The sequence below is a fragment of the Trichosurus vulpecula genome, chromosome 8 (genome assembly GCF_011100635.1).
Source record: "Trichosurus vulpecula isolate mTriVul1 chromosome 8, mTriVul1.pri, whole genome shotgun sequence".
Taxonomy (NCBI): Eukaryota; Metazoa; Chordata; class Mammalia; order Diprotodontia; family Phalangeridae; genus Trichosurus; species Trichosurus vulpecula.
The window spans coordinates 1309900-1327102 of record NC_050580.1 but is presented as its reverse complement, the minus strand read 5'-3'; the positions used below and the strand labels follow the sequence as shown (position 1 = coordinate 1327102).

Genomic DNA, 17203 nt, shown 5'->3' with positions numbered 1-17203 from the left:
CCTTTTCACTGCTCAGCAGAGCCCCCTCTGTTTCTGTAGCCCCTCTCCCTGTGGTAACCTCTCAGTAACCTTCCCCTGGCCCGCAGGAAGATGCACTCCCCTTGTTGGAAATGGTGGGGCTTCCTAGTGGCCTGGCCTGAGTAGGGGGAGCGCATGCCCTCCATTGTCTCAACCCCAACACCGCTTTCTGAACACTTCAGCGACCACGCAAAATGCCCACATTTTCTCCCTCGTGCACCATCACCCTAGGGGCTAGTTCTGTCAGAGGCCCGCTAAGCTGGCCTGTCGGACAGGAGCTTCAGAGAGCATGGGTGCCCAAGCCGGGCAGGTTTTGCCCTCTCCCCACCCCAGACGGGGTCCCCCAGCCAGGCAGCCAAGGCGGGGCCCGCGAGTCCGGCTGGAGGATGTGGCTGGTGAATGGATGCCGGTGATTTTCTCAGTGCCCCCTCCCTGTTCTGAGCCCTCTCTGTGTGGGCCCAGTCAGGCTGAGGGGGAGGCTGGTTCCAGAGGAGGCCCGGCAGCCTGCCCAGCAGTAGCCCACAGTGGCTAGACCTGTCCTTGGCGTCCTCTTCCTCTGCTGCCCAGAGCTGTCCACATTCAGCAGCCTGACAGAGCTGGGGGTGGGGTGGGTTTTGTTTTGTTTTGTTTTTAAAGGGAAAAAAAGGCCTTTTCAGGAGTGTCGGGTTGGGATGAATTGGCCCGGGAAGCATGTTTATAGACTGAGCTCGGAACTTTGTCTTTGTGTGGGAATGTTGGGGACACGTCCTGGTCTGCCTCAATGAACTGGGCTGCCACGGCTAATGCGGCATCCTGCTGGGGGCGGGGGCAGGGCCAGCCCAGACCTCCCACGGCTCACCATTCAGCGCCAGCTCTAGAGAGACTTTCTCCCTTCCCCCCAATGCTTTCAGTCCCCTTTACAAACAGCAAAGTCAACTTTCTCACCGGAGGCCGAGAAGTGCTTCAGGAAATAATTGTGTAAACAGAAGGTTACCTTCTGACCTGCTATGCCTACCTCCGCTGGGGACAAAACCAGCCAGGCCATCGCATTAGGCATGGTTATTAGTGGGATAATGCGGCCTCGACCCAGCCTACACAGCTCGTGCACGAGGCTGGCTGGCTGGGGGGGCCTCTGTCCTCAGCCCCTCCCTTTCTCTTCTCGGTCAGCGCATTTCTCTGGCCTGTTCGGCTCAGTCCTGGCCATGGCTAAGGAGGGCTCAGAAATGAGCTCTTGGAGAAGCACAGAGACACTGGAGGGACCAGAAAGGAAGCCCTCTGCAGACCTGTTAAGGCAGGTTCGATGTGGTGAGGGCACGGGGGCAGCAGCCTGGTGAAGAAGGGCCCTGAAGGCTGCCCCGTTGGGTCCCAGCAATCTCCTGAGGCAGCCTTGTGCAGCACCTGGTGGAGGTGGGGGGTGGTGAGTGAGGAGCACGGGATACACTGGCAGACTTGGCTGGGGGAAAAGTAGATTGTGAGCTCAGCTTTCTCCTCTCCTTCTTTTGTGTGTTTGCTGCCAGAGATAGCAGAGGCTAAAGGTGATGGAAAGGGAAAAGGTTTCAGTCTTTTTGTTTTCCCTAACAAACCAGTTAAAAAAAAAAAAGCCGGTCCCCCCCCCACCCAAGGTATTCTGTGTGCCCACATGGAGTCCAGCCCCTTCCATAGTGGATTGGCCTGGAGGCCGGCCCCTCCTCCTATGATGGACCTGCATGGAGGCCAGCCCCTCCTCCTATGATGGACCTGTGTGGAGGCTGGCCCCTCTTCCTATGATGGACCTGTGTGGAGGCCGGCCCCTTCCATGGCAGACCCGTGTAAAGGCCAGCCCCTCCAAGGATTTGTCAAAGAAGTGGAAGGCCAGGCATGGCTACTCATGCTCTTTGGGAAGGGCCTTTTGGGACAGTCCTTGGAGTGTCCCTGTCCACATCATTTCTGTCCCTCAGGCCTCAACCCTGCTCAGGGGCAGACCCAGGTGCTGCCCCTGCTTGTGGTTTAGTGCAGGCACAGGCTGTGGGCCACAGGACCCCAAACCCAAGCAGGAGTGCAGCCCAGACGCCGAAGAGCCTGGCAGCCCTACTTGTACCAGCCCCAGAGTCCCGGCGAGTAAAGACAGTGGAGAGAGCACGGAGGGAGGTGGCCTTTGTCCGAGCTGTTGGGAGGGTTACAGGTGACTCCGTCCTTGGTCGCAGGCTGCCCTGAAGAGCCCCAGCTGGGTTTTTCACTTAGAGAAAAGGGTCAGTCTCATCCTGTTGTCTCTGGGGCGGGTGGTACAGGTCACGAGAGAGACACTGGAGGCCTTGGGAGGGTCAGTGAGCGCTCTCCAAGAGGCCTGGTTTAAGTCATCTCCCAGAGAATCACCCCCCCCCATCCCGCCCTCCATGCCCTCTCCTTGGGAAGATTCCAGTCTGTTTGGCCCTCCCCCTCTCCAGCTGCCCAGGAGGCAGGGCGGGGCAGGACCTGGCCATCAGCATGGACCCATTGGCCTTAGTCCTCCATCTGTCCCTCTAGGGATCTGTCAGTCTGTCTGTCAGTCTGTCATTCTGCCGGTCAGTCTATCATTCTGTCTTTTAGTCTGTCATTCTGTCTGTAATTCTGCCTGTCAGTCTGTCATTCTGTCATTCTGCCTGTCAGTCTGTCATTCTGTCTGTCTTTCTGCCTGTCAGTCTATCATTCTGTCTGTCAGTTTGTCATTCTGTCTATCTGTCATTCTGTCAGTTTTCCTGTCAGTTTGTCATTCTGCCTGTCAGTCTGTCATTCTGTCTGTCATTCTGCCTGTCATTCTGTCTGTCTGTCTGATACTGTCAGTCTGTCATTCTGTCAGTCTTCCTGTCAGTCTGTCATTTTGTCTGTCATTCTGCCTGTCAGTCTGTCATTCTGTCAGACTTCCTGTCAGTTTGTCATTCTGTCTGTCTGTCATTCTGCCTGTCGGTCTGTCATCCTGTTATTCTGCCTGTCAGTCTGTCATTCTGTCTGACATTCTGCCTGTCAGTCTGTTATTCTGTCTGACATTCTGCCTGTCAGTCTGTCATTTTGTCTGTCATTCTGCTTGTCAGTCTGTCATTCTGTCTGTCTCTCTGTCAGTCTGTCATTCTGTCTATCAGTCTGCATTTCAGTCTGTCAGTCTGTCTGTCAATCTCCATTTCTCCCCATCATTACTCAGTCTGTCCTATAGCTCTTGTACATCTTGAATGTGCTGGTCACTTCATTCTCAGCAGAGTCAAGCAGGTCTCAGAGCATTTTGTGATTCACAGAGTGTTCTCACTACAAGTCGGTTGAGAGTGGGCTGGGCTCAGTATCTTTTCTTGTCTCCATTGTACAGAAGGGCTTCCTGGGGCCCAGATTGGGGTGGCCCCAGCACCCCCAGTGCCTGCTTTGGGCATAGCTAGGACTCCACCCCTGGCTGCTGTCTCCAGGTCTCTTCCTATTTCCAGGTGACCCCATTTCAAGGTCTCCCGAGTGACAGTCACTCCCCCTGCCTTTTTTAGCACTAGCAGAGACTGTGTCAAATATAGCTGGCTGCCAGATGAGGCCACGCACGCCTTCCTAGTGGGTGTCCCCAGCTCCGTGCACAAGAGGGGAGGATGTAGTGGGTGGCCCCTCACCTGGAGCTGCAGGGAAGGGGCCAGGGTCTGTGACTCCGTTGTGGAGGCCGCCCTCTGTGGACCATTCTCTGGTGCTCCTGGAGGAGCTGGCTTCTCCCCATAGCCACGCTGTGATAGAGGCAGCCTCAGTGGGGGGTGGGGGTGGGGGATGACTCCCATTTAACAGGTAAGCAAACTGAGACCCAGAGGATGAAGGGCCTGGCTTGTTAAAGAATGTCTGCTCCTTCATCCTTCTGGGGTTCCTTCCTAGGGGGATGGGAAACTTGAGGCAGGGGGTGCCCTTGCTATCCTGGGGGGGCTTGGGCCCAGCTCATAGAACATCAAAGCTGGATGGAATGGCCCTTGGTCCTTCAGCCAGTCAGTTAAGTAGGGTCCATTGAGCACCTACTGTGTGCCAGCATCCCCCTCCCCACCAGACATTCTGCCCAAGCAGGGTCCACCTTGTGGCCTTTCTCCTTCCAGTCATTCAGATCAATCACCATCAGGGATAACTTGATTCACCAAGCATCTAAGAGAAGTGCTAATGATGAGAGATAGCAGCTCCTAATGCAAAGTGAAAAAAAAACACCTAATCAGCTACAAAGAACAGCTGGTCTAATGCTGGGGGTGCCTCTGCCCCACCCCCCTATACCTCTGCCCCACCCACCCCAGTGCCTCTGCCCCGCCCACCCCAGTGCCTCTGCCCCACCCCCCATACCTCTGCCCCACCCACCCCAGTGCCTCTGCCCCACCCCCAGTGCCTCCGCCCCACCCCACCCCCAGTGCCTCTGCCCCACCCACCCCAGTGCCTCTACCCCACCCCACCAGTGCCTCTGGCTGCTGGGGTGGGGGGAGGAGCTAGGACCCCCAAGCCCTTCTGTCTCTGAGCGGTTGAAAGGGTGGGCTGGGCCCCCACAGAGGCAGTGCCACAGAGAGGAGGGGCCTCTGGCGCTAAACTTTGGTGACTGACAGGGTCTGTGGGGTGAGGGAAAATGAGGAGCTGAGGATCATATAAGGGTTCAAATCTGGGGGAGCAGAAGGTTGGGCCCCTTCAACAGAGCTAGGGAAGTTGGAGGGTCGGGAAGTTCACGATAAGTGACCAGCTCTGCTTTAGGCAGGGTAACTTTTCAGCATCATTGGGACATCTAACCCACCTTCTGCAGGAGGTCTTTCATAGCACACACACACACACACTTCATACACACACACCACTTACTCCAAAATTTGTGCTCTCCACACCACCCAGGCCACCTTCCCTCCACTCCAAATGAGAGAGGCCTGGGAGGCAGGCATTGGGTGGCAAGGGGCTTCCAGGGCCTGGACTTGGCATGTCAGGCTGAGCAGGACAAGGGACAGGGCAAGGAGGAGACTGGAGAATAGATAGAGCTAGCTGAGCCAGGGCCAAAGCTGTGGCCTGGGAGAGACCTGAGGGGAGTAATGGTCTCACTGGGTTTAAGAAGGAGGAATCCTGGGGAGCCATGGAGGTCTGACCACTCCTATCTAAAACTTTGTGAGGTCTCAGCTTGGGTACCCAGGGAAGGATTCCAATCTCCTCTCCACCCCCACCGCCCCCCATCTCCAGCCTCTTCACTCTATGCTCCCTGATTCCAAGAACTATTAGCCCTGTTTCCAGGCTCAGAAGTCCCACGGTAATGCAGTGATAGCTCATAGGCTTCATCTCAGGGCCTCTGAGTCCTTGGCCAGAGCGTGCCAAGTCACTGTAACCCAGCCCTTCTTGCCTTGATAGCCTGGACATGACTCACACAGAGGGAGAGCCATAAAGACCTCGTTGCCCAGTGATGCACCCGCCTTTGGCAGTAGTCAATGAGATGAAGCAGCCTTGGAGTCACCCCACTGTGGTGCCACCCTACTGGCCTCCGTCTTCCCTTCCCAAAGTTCAGTGCCCTCATCTCTAAGATGGGGATGAGCAGATCCCTGATGGCCCTTCTCAGGGCTGCCATGGGAGGATCACGGGATCTGGGTAAAGTCTTTCACAAAACTCAAGAGTGGTTAGAAATGTCTGGGACCTTTACCATCCTATTTTTACCCCTGAAGGCCAAAACCTCTCATTGAGGTCCTACCAGCTTCTAGGGCCAATTGCAGCCTTGTCTGAGGGGAAGGGGCTTCTGTCCAGACTGGAGCAGTGACCTGAGATAGCAGTAGGGGCAGAGTGGGGGTGGGGTGGGAAGGGTGTGCCCCAGCCCACATTTCGGCAGCCCACAGAGGGCATTGTTGGAGGGCCACAGCTGTTCCCCTTGGGGATATTGGGCTCAGGATCTTTCTTCCCCCTCCAGCCTTCTCTAAATTAGACCCTTTTGGAAAGGTTTCCATTTCCAGGCTCACTTTTCTGTCTGGGCAGTTGGCTTGTTCTCCTGTGTGTCAACAGGAAGTTGCTATGTCTTTGTGCCAGCTGGTGAGAGCTGGAGAAGCCCTGGGGGCAGCAGGCAGAACTCTGCCCACTGCGTGTCCATGTTAGGGGAAGACCCTCAGTGGGGAGGGGGAGAGCTTGCCCTAAGCATCTACCTATCAATGTCATGCTAGGGTTCTAAATTCTCATCTCCTCATCTTGAAAACCATTTTGGTTTCTAATCTGTAGTGATCACATCTGTTCCAAGCCCCCCACGGTCTATGCAAGGGTGGGAAGGCATGGGCATCTCCCCTGTCGTGTAGGGCAAATGGATCTCCTTCCAAAGCTCAGCCTCTCAGCAAGGTGTGAGGAAACACTCTTCTCAGGAGATACCCTTGGCCCCCCAACAGAGCATCCCAGTCTGGAGGGGATCCTCAGGCCTTCTGATGGGTCAGCACCAGAGGCTCTGAACAAAGCCAGACCTAATGGGCCTGTCCAGCCCATGAGAGGTGACCCATAACCATGACTGTGGCAGCCTCAGGATGACTGAAGGGGTCTCCAAGGCCTGGCTGCTTCAGAGGGTCAGGTGTGAGGAAAGGGAGGCTAGGTCCATTGCCACAGGCTTGGCTTGCCTGTGCCTATGGTGGGCAGCCACAGCAAGCTCTGGGGGCTCCCAAGTGCTTTGTCTGTCCCAGGCAGGGTTTGTTCTTCCTGAGAAAGAATGACTGGCTTCTTGCAGGAGAAATCTCTTCAGGTTGTCACTGTCAGACCTCTCTTGGGTAGGAATTTATCAGTTGAGTAATCTCTGGGATATGGATTGTCATGGCTTTAAAAGCGGCATGTTTCTGGAGTGAGGCCAGAGCTTAGCAGCCTGCAAATTTCCAAGTGTGACCGATCTGTGCAGATTTCAGGGTGTTTTCAGCCCTCCCTCCTCTCTGGGCTGGTCTGAGAGCCCAAAGTGGCCAAGGTAGCCCCTCCCCCTAATTAGTTCCTTGTTCCCTCCAGCCAGCTCCTGTCCTTTTCCCAGGGACCCATGGGGAATACACAGGGGTTGCCCCCATGCCCACGTTTTCAGAGAGAGTAGAGGCTCTGGGAGACCTTCATTCCTAAATGTTAGCCCAAGGCCTGGACTTAGGTCTGGTTGTCTCTTCCTCCCAGAGAATGCTCCATCTGCTGTCACTGTGCTGGACCCCCTTCATGGCTGCCTCCTTGGCCTCTTGGAGCCCGGGCTTGGAGTTAGGTCACACAGCACCTCCTCTAGGAGGCCTGTCCTGATTCCTCCCCACATCTGTGGATCCTCTGCCTGGCTTGGAGCAAATGTACATTGTCCCTTCTGCAGAGAGCATGGGCTGCTTGAGGCGATGACAAGGGCAGCTTCATTCTGGGAGGGGTCCGCACACAGTAGGCGCCTCATGAATCCCCCCTTGGTCGGCTGCTGTGGGAATGAGTGCCCTGCATGTGTAACGAGGCACTTATCTTCTCTTTCAGAATCATCGACCAGCGGTTTGAGAAGGTGTCGTACTTTGTCTTTGGAGATTTCAACTTCCGACTGGACTCCCGATCCGTGGTGGAGGTGGGCATGTCCTGGTACTTGTTGGGGGTGGGGTGGGGTGGGGCTGCACTCATGAGGAGCCTCGGGCAAGCGTCCTCAGGATGGAGGGTGCACACTCCTCTGAGCTGGGCCGGGGGAGGCCTTGCTCTGGCTGCTGCCTCCCAAGACTCTCGGCTGTTGGCTCAGAGTCTTGCTGGGAGGCTTTCCTGGTCAGAGCTTCTTCATGGTCCTTCTGTGGGCACATTCTGCTGCTGGGAATTCCTGAGGCCCCCTAGAAAGCCTTGCAGGGGTGGGGTCTTTGGTTTGGAAGTGGAAAGGACCAATTTATTATTGGCTCCCATACCCACAGCTTCCTCACGTGTATGGGTGTGTGTGTGTGTGTGTGTGTGTGTGAGAGAGAGACAGACAGACAGACAGACAGACAGAGACCACCAAGGATTTGTGGCCTTTGGTGGGGAGAGGAGGTTTAACGCGCTGCCATGAGGTGTCCCTCTGGGTTTGCTGAGATGGTGCGATGCTATGTCAGCCTCCCTGCCAAGGTTGGGAACTTCATCCCTCCCAGATGCTGTCAGGCATATTCTCTGGTGCTGATGAGACTTCTCCTGGTCTGGACACTGGCCTGGAAGCGGCTTTTCCCTGCAAGCCTCCCTTTGTCCTGCCTCAGAAGGACACACATGCAAATGGAGGGAGGGGACGAGTGGGTGTGTAAAACCAGACAGTGAAAGCTCCAGATGGACTGGAGGGCGAGCCTGCCTCAGAGACAGCCCTGGGTTCAAGTCCTAGCCCTGCCTGTCACTGGCTGGGTGGGGTGGGGTGGGCCTCTCTGTGCCCTTGGGAGCTCCAGACTGAGAGTTTCAGAGACTCTCCCTACACGGATGAAGTCAAAGGTCTAGTTGAAAGAACAGTAATTACTTTCCATTGGGGGTCTCAAGTTTAATCTCTTTTTCCTTCGCCTCCCCTGCCCTCTCCTCTCCTTGGACACCCACCCTCTCAGCCTCCTGGGCTTTGATCCTTGATCAGTGGGCACTCACTCTCCAGAGGTCTGATCACCCTCTCCCTGGTCTGGCCACCACCTCTGCAGCGATAGCAGTTGGTCCACACATGTGGTGAGAACCTGAGTCGGTCCCCCCAAGTCCTTGGACCTTCAACAGCTCTGGACACAGTGTTGGCCAACAGCCAGGATGTCCCCGCCATGGCCGGCCCTCTGGACAAAAAGGAGAGACTTGGCCCATTCACAGATTAAAGTGAAGAAGAGGTCACAGAGATGGGATTTCCTTCCTCCAGTTGTGGCCCGGAAAACCCACATGCAAGCTGACCCATGGCCACTGCTGTCTGTTTGTCGCTAAGACCAGACGTTCCTTAGAACCTGCTTGTTCCAGGAGGAGCCCAGGGTTGGCATAACGTTCGTCTTCCCAAATGTGCCTACTTCAGGAAGACCCAGCCAGCACAGCGCCATGTTATGTTTATGCGGTGAAGTGGTACACGCCTCAATTGGCGAGGCTGGACCCCCATGAGAGATAATGTAAAGAATAATGGGAAACCAGCGAGACTAACGAGCCTGTAAATCCTCATGGGCCTTCTGGTGACATCATCAACTCTCTAAGCAGGGCTGGAGAATTACAGCCATGGCTATCTGTGTCCCTCTATTGATTAACTCAGAGGAAGAGTTATGGCGGGCTTCCCTATTAAATACGGCACCTTGGAAACATGGAATTGGAGGGCAAAATCTCAGTGAGTTTTCAGAGGCCCTCTGGATGCTCTCCAGAGAGGCTAAGGCCGGAATCATCCGGTTCCGGTCCATGGTCCATGGCATCCAGACACAGGAAGGAGCTTCCTGTCCACGGGGGCTTCCTTAGCACTCCTCTGGCCCACCCCCTTAGTACCATGTTGCCTAGTTTGCCCTAGTCTTGCCCCCTGGGCCCCATTGTGCAGATTCACCTTGCCTCCCACCTGGCCCAGCACATTGGAATCCACATCTCCCTTCTGGCTGGTTAGAGAGAGACTCAGAGGACTCATAGAGATGGCTGAAAGGGACTCTTACGTTGATAACTTCTCTTCCTGTCCAGTTCCAGAGCTGGTGCTTAAGAACCCTGGGAGGGAAGAACAGGCCAGGCAGCTTCTTCCTAGGTCTCTTGTCCCCAAAGAGCCTGACACCTTCAGCTCAGGGAGGGAGATGGAGAGGTGGGAAAGAGATGTGGGGGGAGGGTCCAAGGGAAGGAAGACCGCCAAGGTGCCAGCCCTTCTCCCTACCCAGCTCTTTGCTCATCTAAACACTCCTCCCAGAAAAAAATATAATAGGCAGGAAATTGAGGAACTGAGAATTGTAGATGTAAGGGAAGGATTTCTATGGGTGCTTCTCCAGATGGTACAGGAAGGAGGAAGAGACAGACTCTGGAAGGCCTAGAGGACCACAGACCTGATTAGGAGAAGATTGTCCCAGGCCAGGCCCAGGGGCTTGGTAAACCCTGTGGTGCCTGTGAGCTGAGGGTAGACCCTCCTCCTCCCAGAGGCATACTGGCCTAGGCTCAGAGTTGTCCAAGGGCCCCATGTGGGTGTGACTCCATACCCAGGCTTTTAAGGAGCCCCCTCCATGTGGCTTCACCAGGAGATCCCAAAGCACTCCAAGTCTTGGGTGGGACCAGGGCAGAACGAATGAGCACCACCAAGCCACCTCTCTGTGTGGCTGGGGTCTCTTCTTCCCAGCTCTGCCGTGACCTCTCAGCCGGGCCCATCAGCTGTGCCAGAGACCAGGGTCCCGTGGTGACTTCCTACCAGCATCCCAGGATCATTGACTGAGGGTTCAAAAGACCACTGACTGTAACTTCTCCTTCCTATAGTTGAGGTCCCAAGGGGAGCAACAGAGGCAGGGATCAAACCCAGCTCATCCAAACCCAGACCCACTGAACACTCCCTGAACCACTCCCAGGCTGGGCCTTGCTGTAGCTCTTCCTCTGTCCTGTCTCTTCCTTCATCAGTCTAGCCCAGCCAGAGAGAGACTCTAAGTTGCAGGAAATTGGGACAAAGTTTCATTTCATTTGTCTGATTTTCCCTTTTTTATTCTCCTCTTCACTTAACAAGATCATTGTGCTTGTCTGGAGAGCCTTCCTGAGACAGGAACAAGCATTTCCAGGCTGGAATGTGTCCTCCCTGAGCATGTGCCCTCTGTGAACATAAGTCCTCCGGGAGCCACACACCCTCTGTAAGCACATACCCACCCTGTGCAGAAATTATGAGAGGTGAGAGAAATTGGTGCATTTTCAAAAAGGAAATGAGTGGCTTTATCGATGGAGCCCTGATGTGTCTGTGCCTTTGCTAAAACAGGCTCTGGCTCCCACCGAGCCGAGTGACATTGGGAAGTCAGATGGCAGAACTCCAGCCTTAATTGACAATAAAAACCATAATCAGCATCATGCATTTATAGAGTCCCTTCCTCTGCACAGGTCAATTAATAGGAGATAAATCATTAGCATTCCATATATTAAACATTTTTATGTGAGCCTTAATCTGAAGTTGTATTGATTGCTCCATGAGGAAATTCTCCTTTCGCGATGTTGGAGAAATCCGGGCAGGATCAATAAAGCAGCGCTAGGCTGCCGTGAGGCAGAGCTTCGAGCACATGCCTGGGGAGAAAGCAGGATGGACCGAGGAGGAGGTGGATGGACGCTGCCCCACTGCAGCCTGTGACCCTGAGCACGCGGGATGGGACCGAAGAGGAGGAGGAGGAGGAGGAGGGAGAGAGCCGGCTGTCACGGGAGCCTGGGCGGGCTCCACGAGGTGCCGCTGGTGGACATTTCCTAACCTTTGAAGGACGAGAAGCCTACCGGGAATCGATAAAGCCTGACAGAAGAAGAGATTTTCCTCTTTCAAAGAACCCAGAATTCTCTGGGTAAACAACCACCACCTCGGAGTACAGACTGAAGCCCGGAGTGCCGAGCGCAGACAGGTCCTAGGCAGAGTCCAGGCTTTGGTGGCCAGCGAAGCTTGGTTCAGACGCCTCCGGGCAGCGTTGGTCTCCGAACTCTACAACCAACTTTGTCCTCCCTTCTTTGCTGGCCTCCCCAAAGGCCGGACTGGAAGGGACTGTAGCCGACTCCTCCCCAGGGACCCCGGCTCGGATGAGTCCCACTGAGGGGATGAGCTGATTGCCAGGATTCCGTGGAACGGCGGGGCTTGCCATCTTGGGCCTGGGTGCACCACGCAGTGCCGCGCTGCACCAAGATGGCCTCACGAGGGAGAGCTCTCACCGTCACTGCGCATCCCCTGAAGGCGCCTGCTGGCAGTGGCCACGCAGTTTTATGTCCTCCCATCCCACCCACCGAGAGTGGCGCTGGCGCTTTCCCAAGACAGGGAGAAAAATCAATCCTCCATAATTGTATTGTTTGCTCAAGAAATATATAAATGTGTCGGTGAGGTGCGCCTTGATTGGGGGTCGTTTGTTATCGGGGCTGTCTCTCCCGCGCCCCTGCTGACACCCGGCAGAGCAGACAGTTTAATTGGATATTATTTGCACACAATTTGTCCTTGAAGGAAGCAAACACACTTTTGAAAGAAAGAGTGAAATCTGCCTTTGGGCCATTCTCTGGCAAGTTTGTCCTGGGAATTAGAAACTGAATGCCAGATAAAGATGACCTCTCCATCTCTGCTGGAGACATGGGGGGAAGGGGGGAACTGTGTGCGGGGCACTGGGCTTAAGCACTTGACAAATTTGATCTCATTTGCTCCTCACATCAACCCTGGGAGAGTGGTATTATTATTAGGCTCATTTTGCAGTTAAAGAAACTGAGGCAAGCAAGGTGAAGTGACTTACCCAGGGTCACACAGCTAGCAAGCATCTGAGGCTGAATTTGAGCTCCTGGTCTTCCTGACTGCAGGCCCAGCACTCTGTGCATGGCAATGCCTGCTTGCTGCCCCAGTAAGCCCCAATTAGAGCTTGGTGGTGGCTTGGCCACCCTCCCTCCCCCAACCAGCTCCCCAGCTCTTCCTAGGACTGGGGCCCCCTCCGACCCCTGACTGAGAAGCCTGGGTAGAGATGGAGCAGGATGAATAATGGGATGGATCCGCTCTCCCAGGGCCCCAGCATTTGACCTGATGAACCAGGTATAAGCAAGTAAATGCACTTCTGGCCTTTGTCCTCAGCCATTCATGGACTGCCCAGAGCTGGAAGGCTGCCCCTCCTGGGCAGGGCAGGCACTGCTCTGACTGAGCTCCCCTTGTGCCCTTCTTTTCCACCAGGTTGGGCAGGGTCTGAGGGGAAAACCAAGGGAAGTGGGTGATAGGGTGCCTCATCCAAGGAGCAGAGAATAGGCCAGTGGGGCTGGAGCTGAGAGAGGCTTCAAAGGGCATGTGTGCATTCGAGGTTTTAAGAGAGCCCATGAGGAGCCAGTGGCCGAGTCAGGAAGGATGGGCCACGATCCACACCTAAGGGAGATCTCTCCAGTCTGTGGAAGGTGGGCTGGGGTGGGGAGGGCCTTGGCCAGGGATTCCTGTCAGGAGGCTCAGTTATCTGCCTGAGGGATGACCAGTGCTTGGGTAGGCCATGGCATGGTGTCAGAAAGGAAGGTTTGTCAGGTGGGCGTGTAAGTGAGGGGTCCAGGGTACTGCTGCTCTTAGGAGCCTGAGACTCTGGCAGTGGTGTGGACAGAAGAAGGGCTGGGCCTACAGGAGGACAGAGAGGAGCTTCCATTGTAAATGTGTTTAAGTCATTGCTGGGAAACCTGTGAGATGTTCAGTAGACCGTCGGTGGTACTCAGGAACAGCCCAGGGCTGGGGGTCTAGACCGGGATCATCTGCATGGAGATGATGGTTAAAGCCATGGGAGCTGATGAGGCCACCAGGGGGCCCCCACTCATAACAAGGGGGGCCAGGAGATGGTAAAGGGTCCCCCACGCATAACAAGGAGGGGTCAGGAGAGGGTGAAGGGTCTCTCCAGCCACAGTGAGGAGCTGTACTCTGCAGAGGAAGCCTTCTTTGCCTTGCCATGGCATAGGGCACTCCCCATGCCCAACCCAAGGCTCACAGATGGCTTCCCCAGGGGTGCTGGTGGTAAGTCATGGCTCTGAGAGGAGTTGAGATATAAGAGATCATGATGCCGTTGAAGACCAGGCTTTTTTTTTTTTTCATACCTGAGCCTTGTCCCCAGAGGTGGACCGGACAGTGTATTAGCAGCCCTGAGGGCAGCAGGAGACTTTAATCACTGCTCATGGCAGCTGCCCCAGGACAGGCTCTGGCTGTCCCATTACCCGGCCCCTCAGCTGCTCCGCTGACATCCCTGCTTCTGGGCTGAGGCTGCCAGGCTTCCTGGCAAGATTCATTGGAGGTTAATTAAATCCATCTTCAAAACAACGAGGGGCCAATGAGCCGTGTCCTCGTTGTACTAGTAAATTAAAGGATGTGATTGTTTCGTCCGGGAGCCGCCTCCTGAATGGCTCGTCCTTGGGCTGCCAGCTTCCAGCCGCCCCACGAGGGTCCCAGAGACCGCGACGGTCACCCAGCTTCTCATTTGTGACCGCAGCCGAAGACGACACCGTCAGCGGCCGGCCCGGACCCTCGGGACTCTCCAGGACTCGGTGACGCGAGAGCCACCCCGTTGGTGAAGTCAGAGGGCACGAGTCCCTCCAGGAATAAGCAGCTTCTCTCATTTCAGATGCAAATTGAACAGAAAAGATGATACTTTGATCAAATTTGGCACAGCTTGGGCCATAATTAAAACATACACAAATTAAATGCAATTATCTGGTGCTCCCTAACAGGTCGGCCCGTCATTGCACCAATTAATGCCGCAGCCTGTGAGCTCGGAGCTGCATGCGTCTGCAATTGTTCCCTGGGCAGCTGGGAGGCTCAGCTGGGCCACAGTGACAAAGAGTGACGGCCGTACCAGCGGCTCCCATCACCGCAGCGGCTCCCGTCACCGCGTGGCCCCAGCTCGGATGAGCGCTGGCCACACCTGCCATTCATCACCTAGCTGACAGCGAGCCAGCGTGATGGACGCGCCGGGCTGGAGCCTTTTGTTGCTTTCTTTAAATTTAACGAGCTGCTCGGTAGTGACAGGCAGGCACAGAGCCCCATATGGGCGGGCTGGGGTCCCTGCTCCAGGGCTCCTGGCGAGATGTGGCTTTAGCATCAGGGAAGCGCCCATGCTGAGCAGGCCTGGGAGGGACACTGTGGAGGGAGATTTGAACCCTGCCCTCAGGCAGCTCAGGGAGGCTAGGGCAGAATCTCTTCTCTCTCCTCTTCTGTCCCCTCCCCTTTCCCTCCCCCCTCCCCACCCTCCTCCTCCCCTCCTCTTTGCCTCCCCTTCTTTCTCTCTCTCTCTCTCTCTCTCTCTCTCTCTCTCTCTCTCTCTCTCTCTCTTTCTCTTTCTGTCTCTCTCTCTCTCTTCCTCTCCTCTCCCCTCCTCTCCCTCTCCTCTCTCTCCTCTCTTCTCTCTCTCCTCCCCTCCCCCCTCTCTTCCTCCCCTTCCACTCTCCCCTCTCCTCCTCCCCTTCTACTCTCCCCTCTTCTCCTCCCCTCGCCCCTCTCTCTCCCTCCCCTCTGCTCCTCTTCTCTCTTCTTGCCTCATCTCCCCCACCAACCCCAAGGACATAGTACCAATATGACAAGTATTTCCATAAGAGGTAGGTGGCAGTTTTAGCAAGGTCTGGAGGAGAGGTGATCTCCAGTTGGGGCAGTCAGGGAAGACCACCTAAGAGTTTTAAAGACATGGCCAGACTGTATCAGTCAGAAAAAGAGGAAAGAGTCTCCCTGACTTTGGGAAAATAAAGGCGGGGAAGAGGGCATGGAGTGAGCCAGATGTTGGAAAACAGGGAGTGGCCCAGTACAAGGTGCTGCTGACAAGATAGCCTTGTATGCTGGTCTAAGAAATTTGCCATTAGGAGGCAGTAGGGAGCAAAGGGGGGCATCCAAAGAGAATCGGGGCATGCTAAGCCCTGTGCCTGGGGAGGGAATCCGGGCCTGGGCTGAAGAGCAGGCTGGAGGCCGACACATAGAGGTGTCGATGGCGCTTCTGACATCACCGAGGAGGCCATGTAGGAGGAGACCCCAGATGGGTAGTGAGGAAGCCGAGCTGCTGATGGCAGATAGGGCCCTGCCCTGGCACCTGTGGCTCAGCAGGCTCCAGATGAGCTCCTTCACCCCCTGGCACCAAGGGCTAGCATGGTGAGGGGCCACACCAGCTGGCGTGGTGAGGGGCTGCTGCAGGTCCAGTGGGGGTCCATAATCGAAGGTGGGGGGCTGCTGCGTGCCCCCCTTCCCTCTCAGCCAGCCCCAGCCTGGCACTGTTGCTCATTGCCCTGAGATTGGATCCAGAGGGGGGCCCAGCATGGACCCCACCCTGGAGGCCACCTTCCCTTGCAAAGAAAAGACCTTGGTAGAGTCTGACTTTAATGCCAACTCTATCAGAACCTGAGGGTAGCTCATCGAGGGCCCCCAGGTCTGCTGGGGGGGAGGACCCCACAGGCATGTGACCCTCCTGCCCCTCCCACAAACCCAGAGACTTGTGAGTAATGGTCCCCAGGACTGTCCTGAAGGTGTGGGAGGAGAAGGCAGAAAGAGGAAAGGTGTTTTGGTGGCCAGGGCTGTTTTTCTCAGCGGGTGGCACATGAGACCCAGAGCTCTTGGGAGGCCACTCAGTGCTGACCTGATGGCCAGGTGGACCCAGGTCCAAGGTGCTTGGGAGAACCTCTCTGAGACCCTACCTTGGGACAACAGCACCAAATCCCGAATGTTTGGTGGATGGAAGCCTCAGGGAGGATTGGTGCCAGTGGACCCTGGGTGTCACCCACCAGGATTCTTTGGGAAGCCAGCCTCCGAGCAGACCCAGGGCAGTGAGAATGCTGAGCCGGGGCATCTGCTCACCCAAAGGCATCTCTGGGCAAACCCTGTAGGGCATGAACTGGAACAGCCTGCCATGCCCCAAGGGAGGGCAAAGACAGAGGCCCAGGTGGCCTGACCATCTCCTTCTGCCCCTCTGAGGTACCCAGCAAGGCCAAAGGTCTGAGACAAGATCGTTGGGAAGTGCCAGGCTCTGCTGACATATAAACCCACCACTAAAAGCTGGGTACAAAAAAGCTCACCATATTATCCCACCAGCTCCCCCCCAGAGCCTGGGCTGTCCAGGGCAGATGCCCGAGAGCCAGGCTGCCACCCGCACCCCCTCAGGAAGCCATACTTGGGGCGAGTGGGCCCCTGGGAGGCTCCCAGGTAAAAGCTGCAGGGAGGGCAGATGGGCACAACCCCCGTGAGCAGAGAATGCCAAGCCAGTGGTACCCGTGGGGCAGAGCAAGGGACAGATGCTTGGGCCTGCAATCTGTCCTTGCACTGCCCAAGGTTTTGGGGGAGGAGGTGGTGGGATCTTCATCACATGTTGTTTTTTGAACCCACAGTTAACAATCCAAAGGCTAGAAGGCAGATTTGTTACAGACACTGACATAAACATCTCCTCATAATAGCGTCTTTTCATTGACTGCATCCCCGCGTCCGTCCCAGCAGCTTGAGGACACAAGAGGCCCTTTGTGGGCCAGGATAATGGCTGCACAGTGATGTCAGCCCCTCAGGGGCCCCTGCAGTCTGGGGTCCCTCTCCCCAGTCAGGCCGAGGGGCCCTCCTCTCTTGGGGCTGGAGGAATTGGCCCACAGGCCCCAGACACTCATCCCATGCTCTGGTAGGGAGTGGGATCTGGGATAAAGGAACGACCCATGAGCAGAGCCCAGGAGCCAAGGGGTCAGCGGAGGCTTT

The 17203-nt window shown here is 55.8% G+C and overlaps 1 protein-coding gene across 4 annotated transcripts in view; it reads left to right on the top strand.

The window, feature by feature from the left end:
- Positions 1-17203, top strand: part of INPP5A (inositol polyphosphate-5-phosphatase A) — a 248472-nt gene that overhangs the window by 179060 nt on the left and 52209 nt on the right. For all 4 annotated transcript variants that reach the window (XM_036736925.1, XM_036736924.1, XM_036736927.1 and 1 more), the window contains one exon: positions 7408-7492. In XM_036736925.1, coding sequence (XP_036592820.1) covers positions 7408-7492 — 85 coding nt within the window. The remainder of the gene's footprint in view (positions 1-7407; positions 7493-17203) is intronic.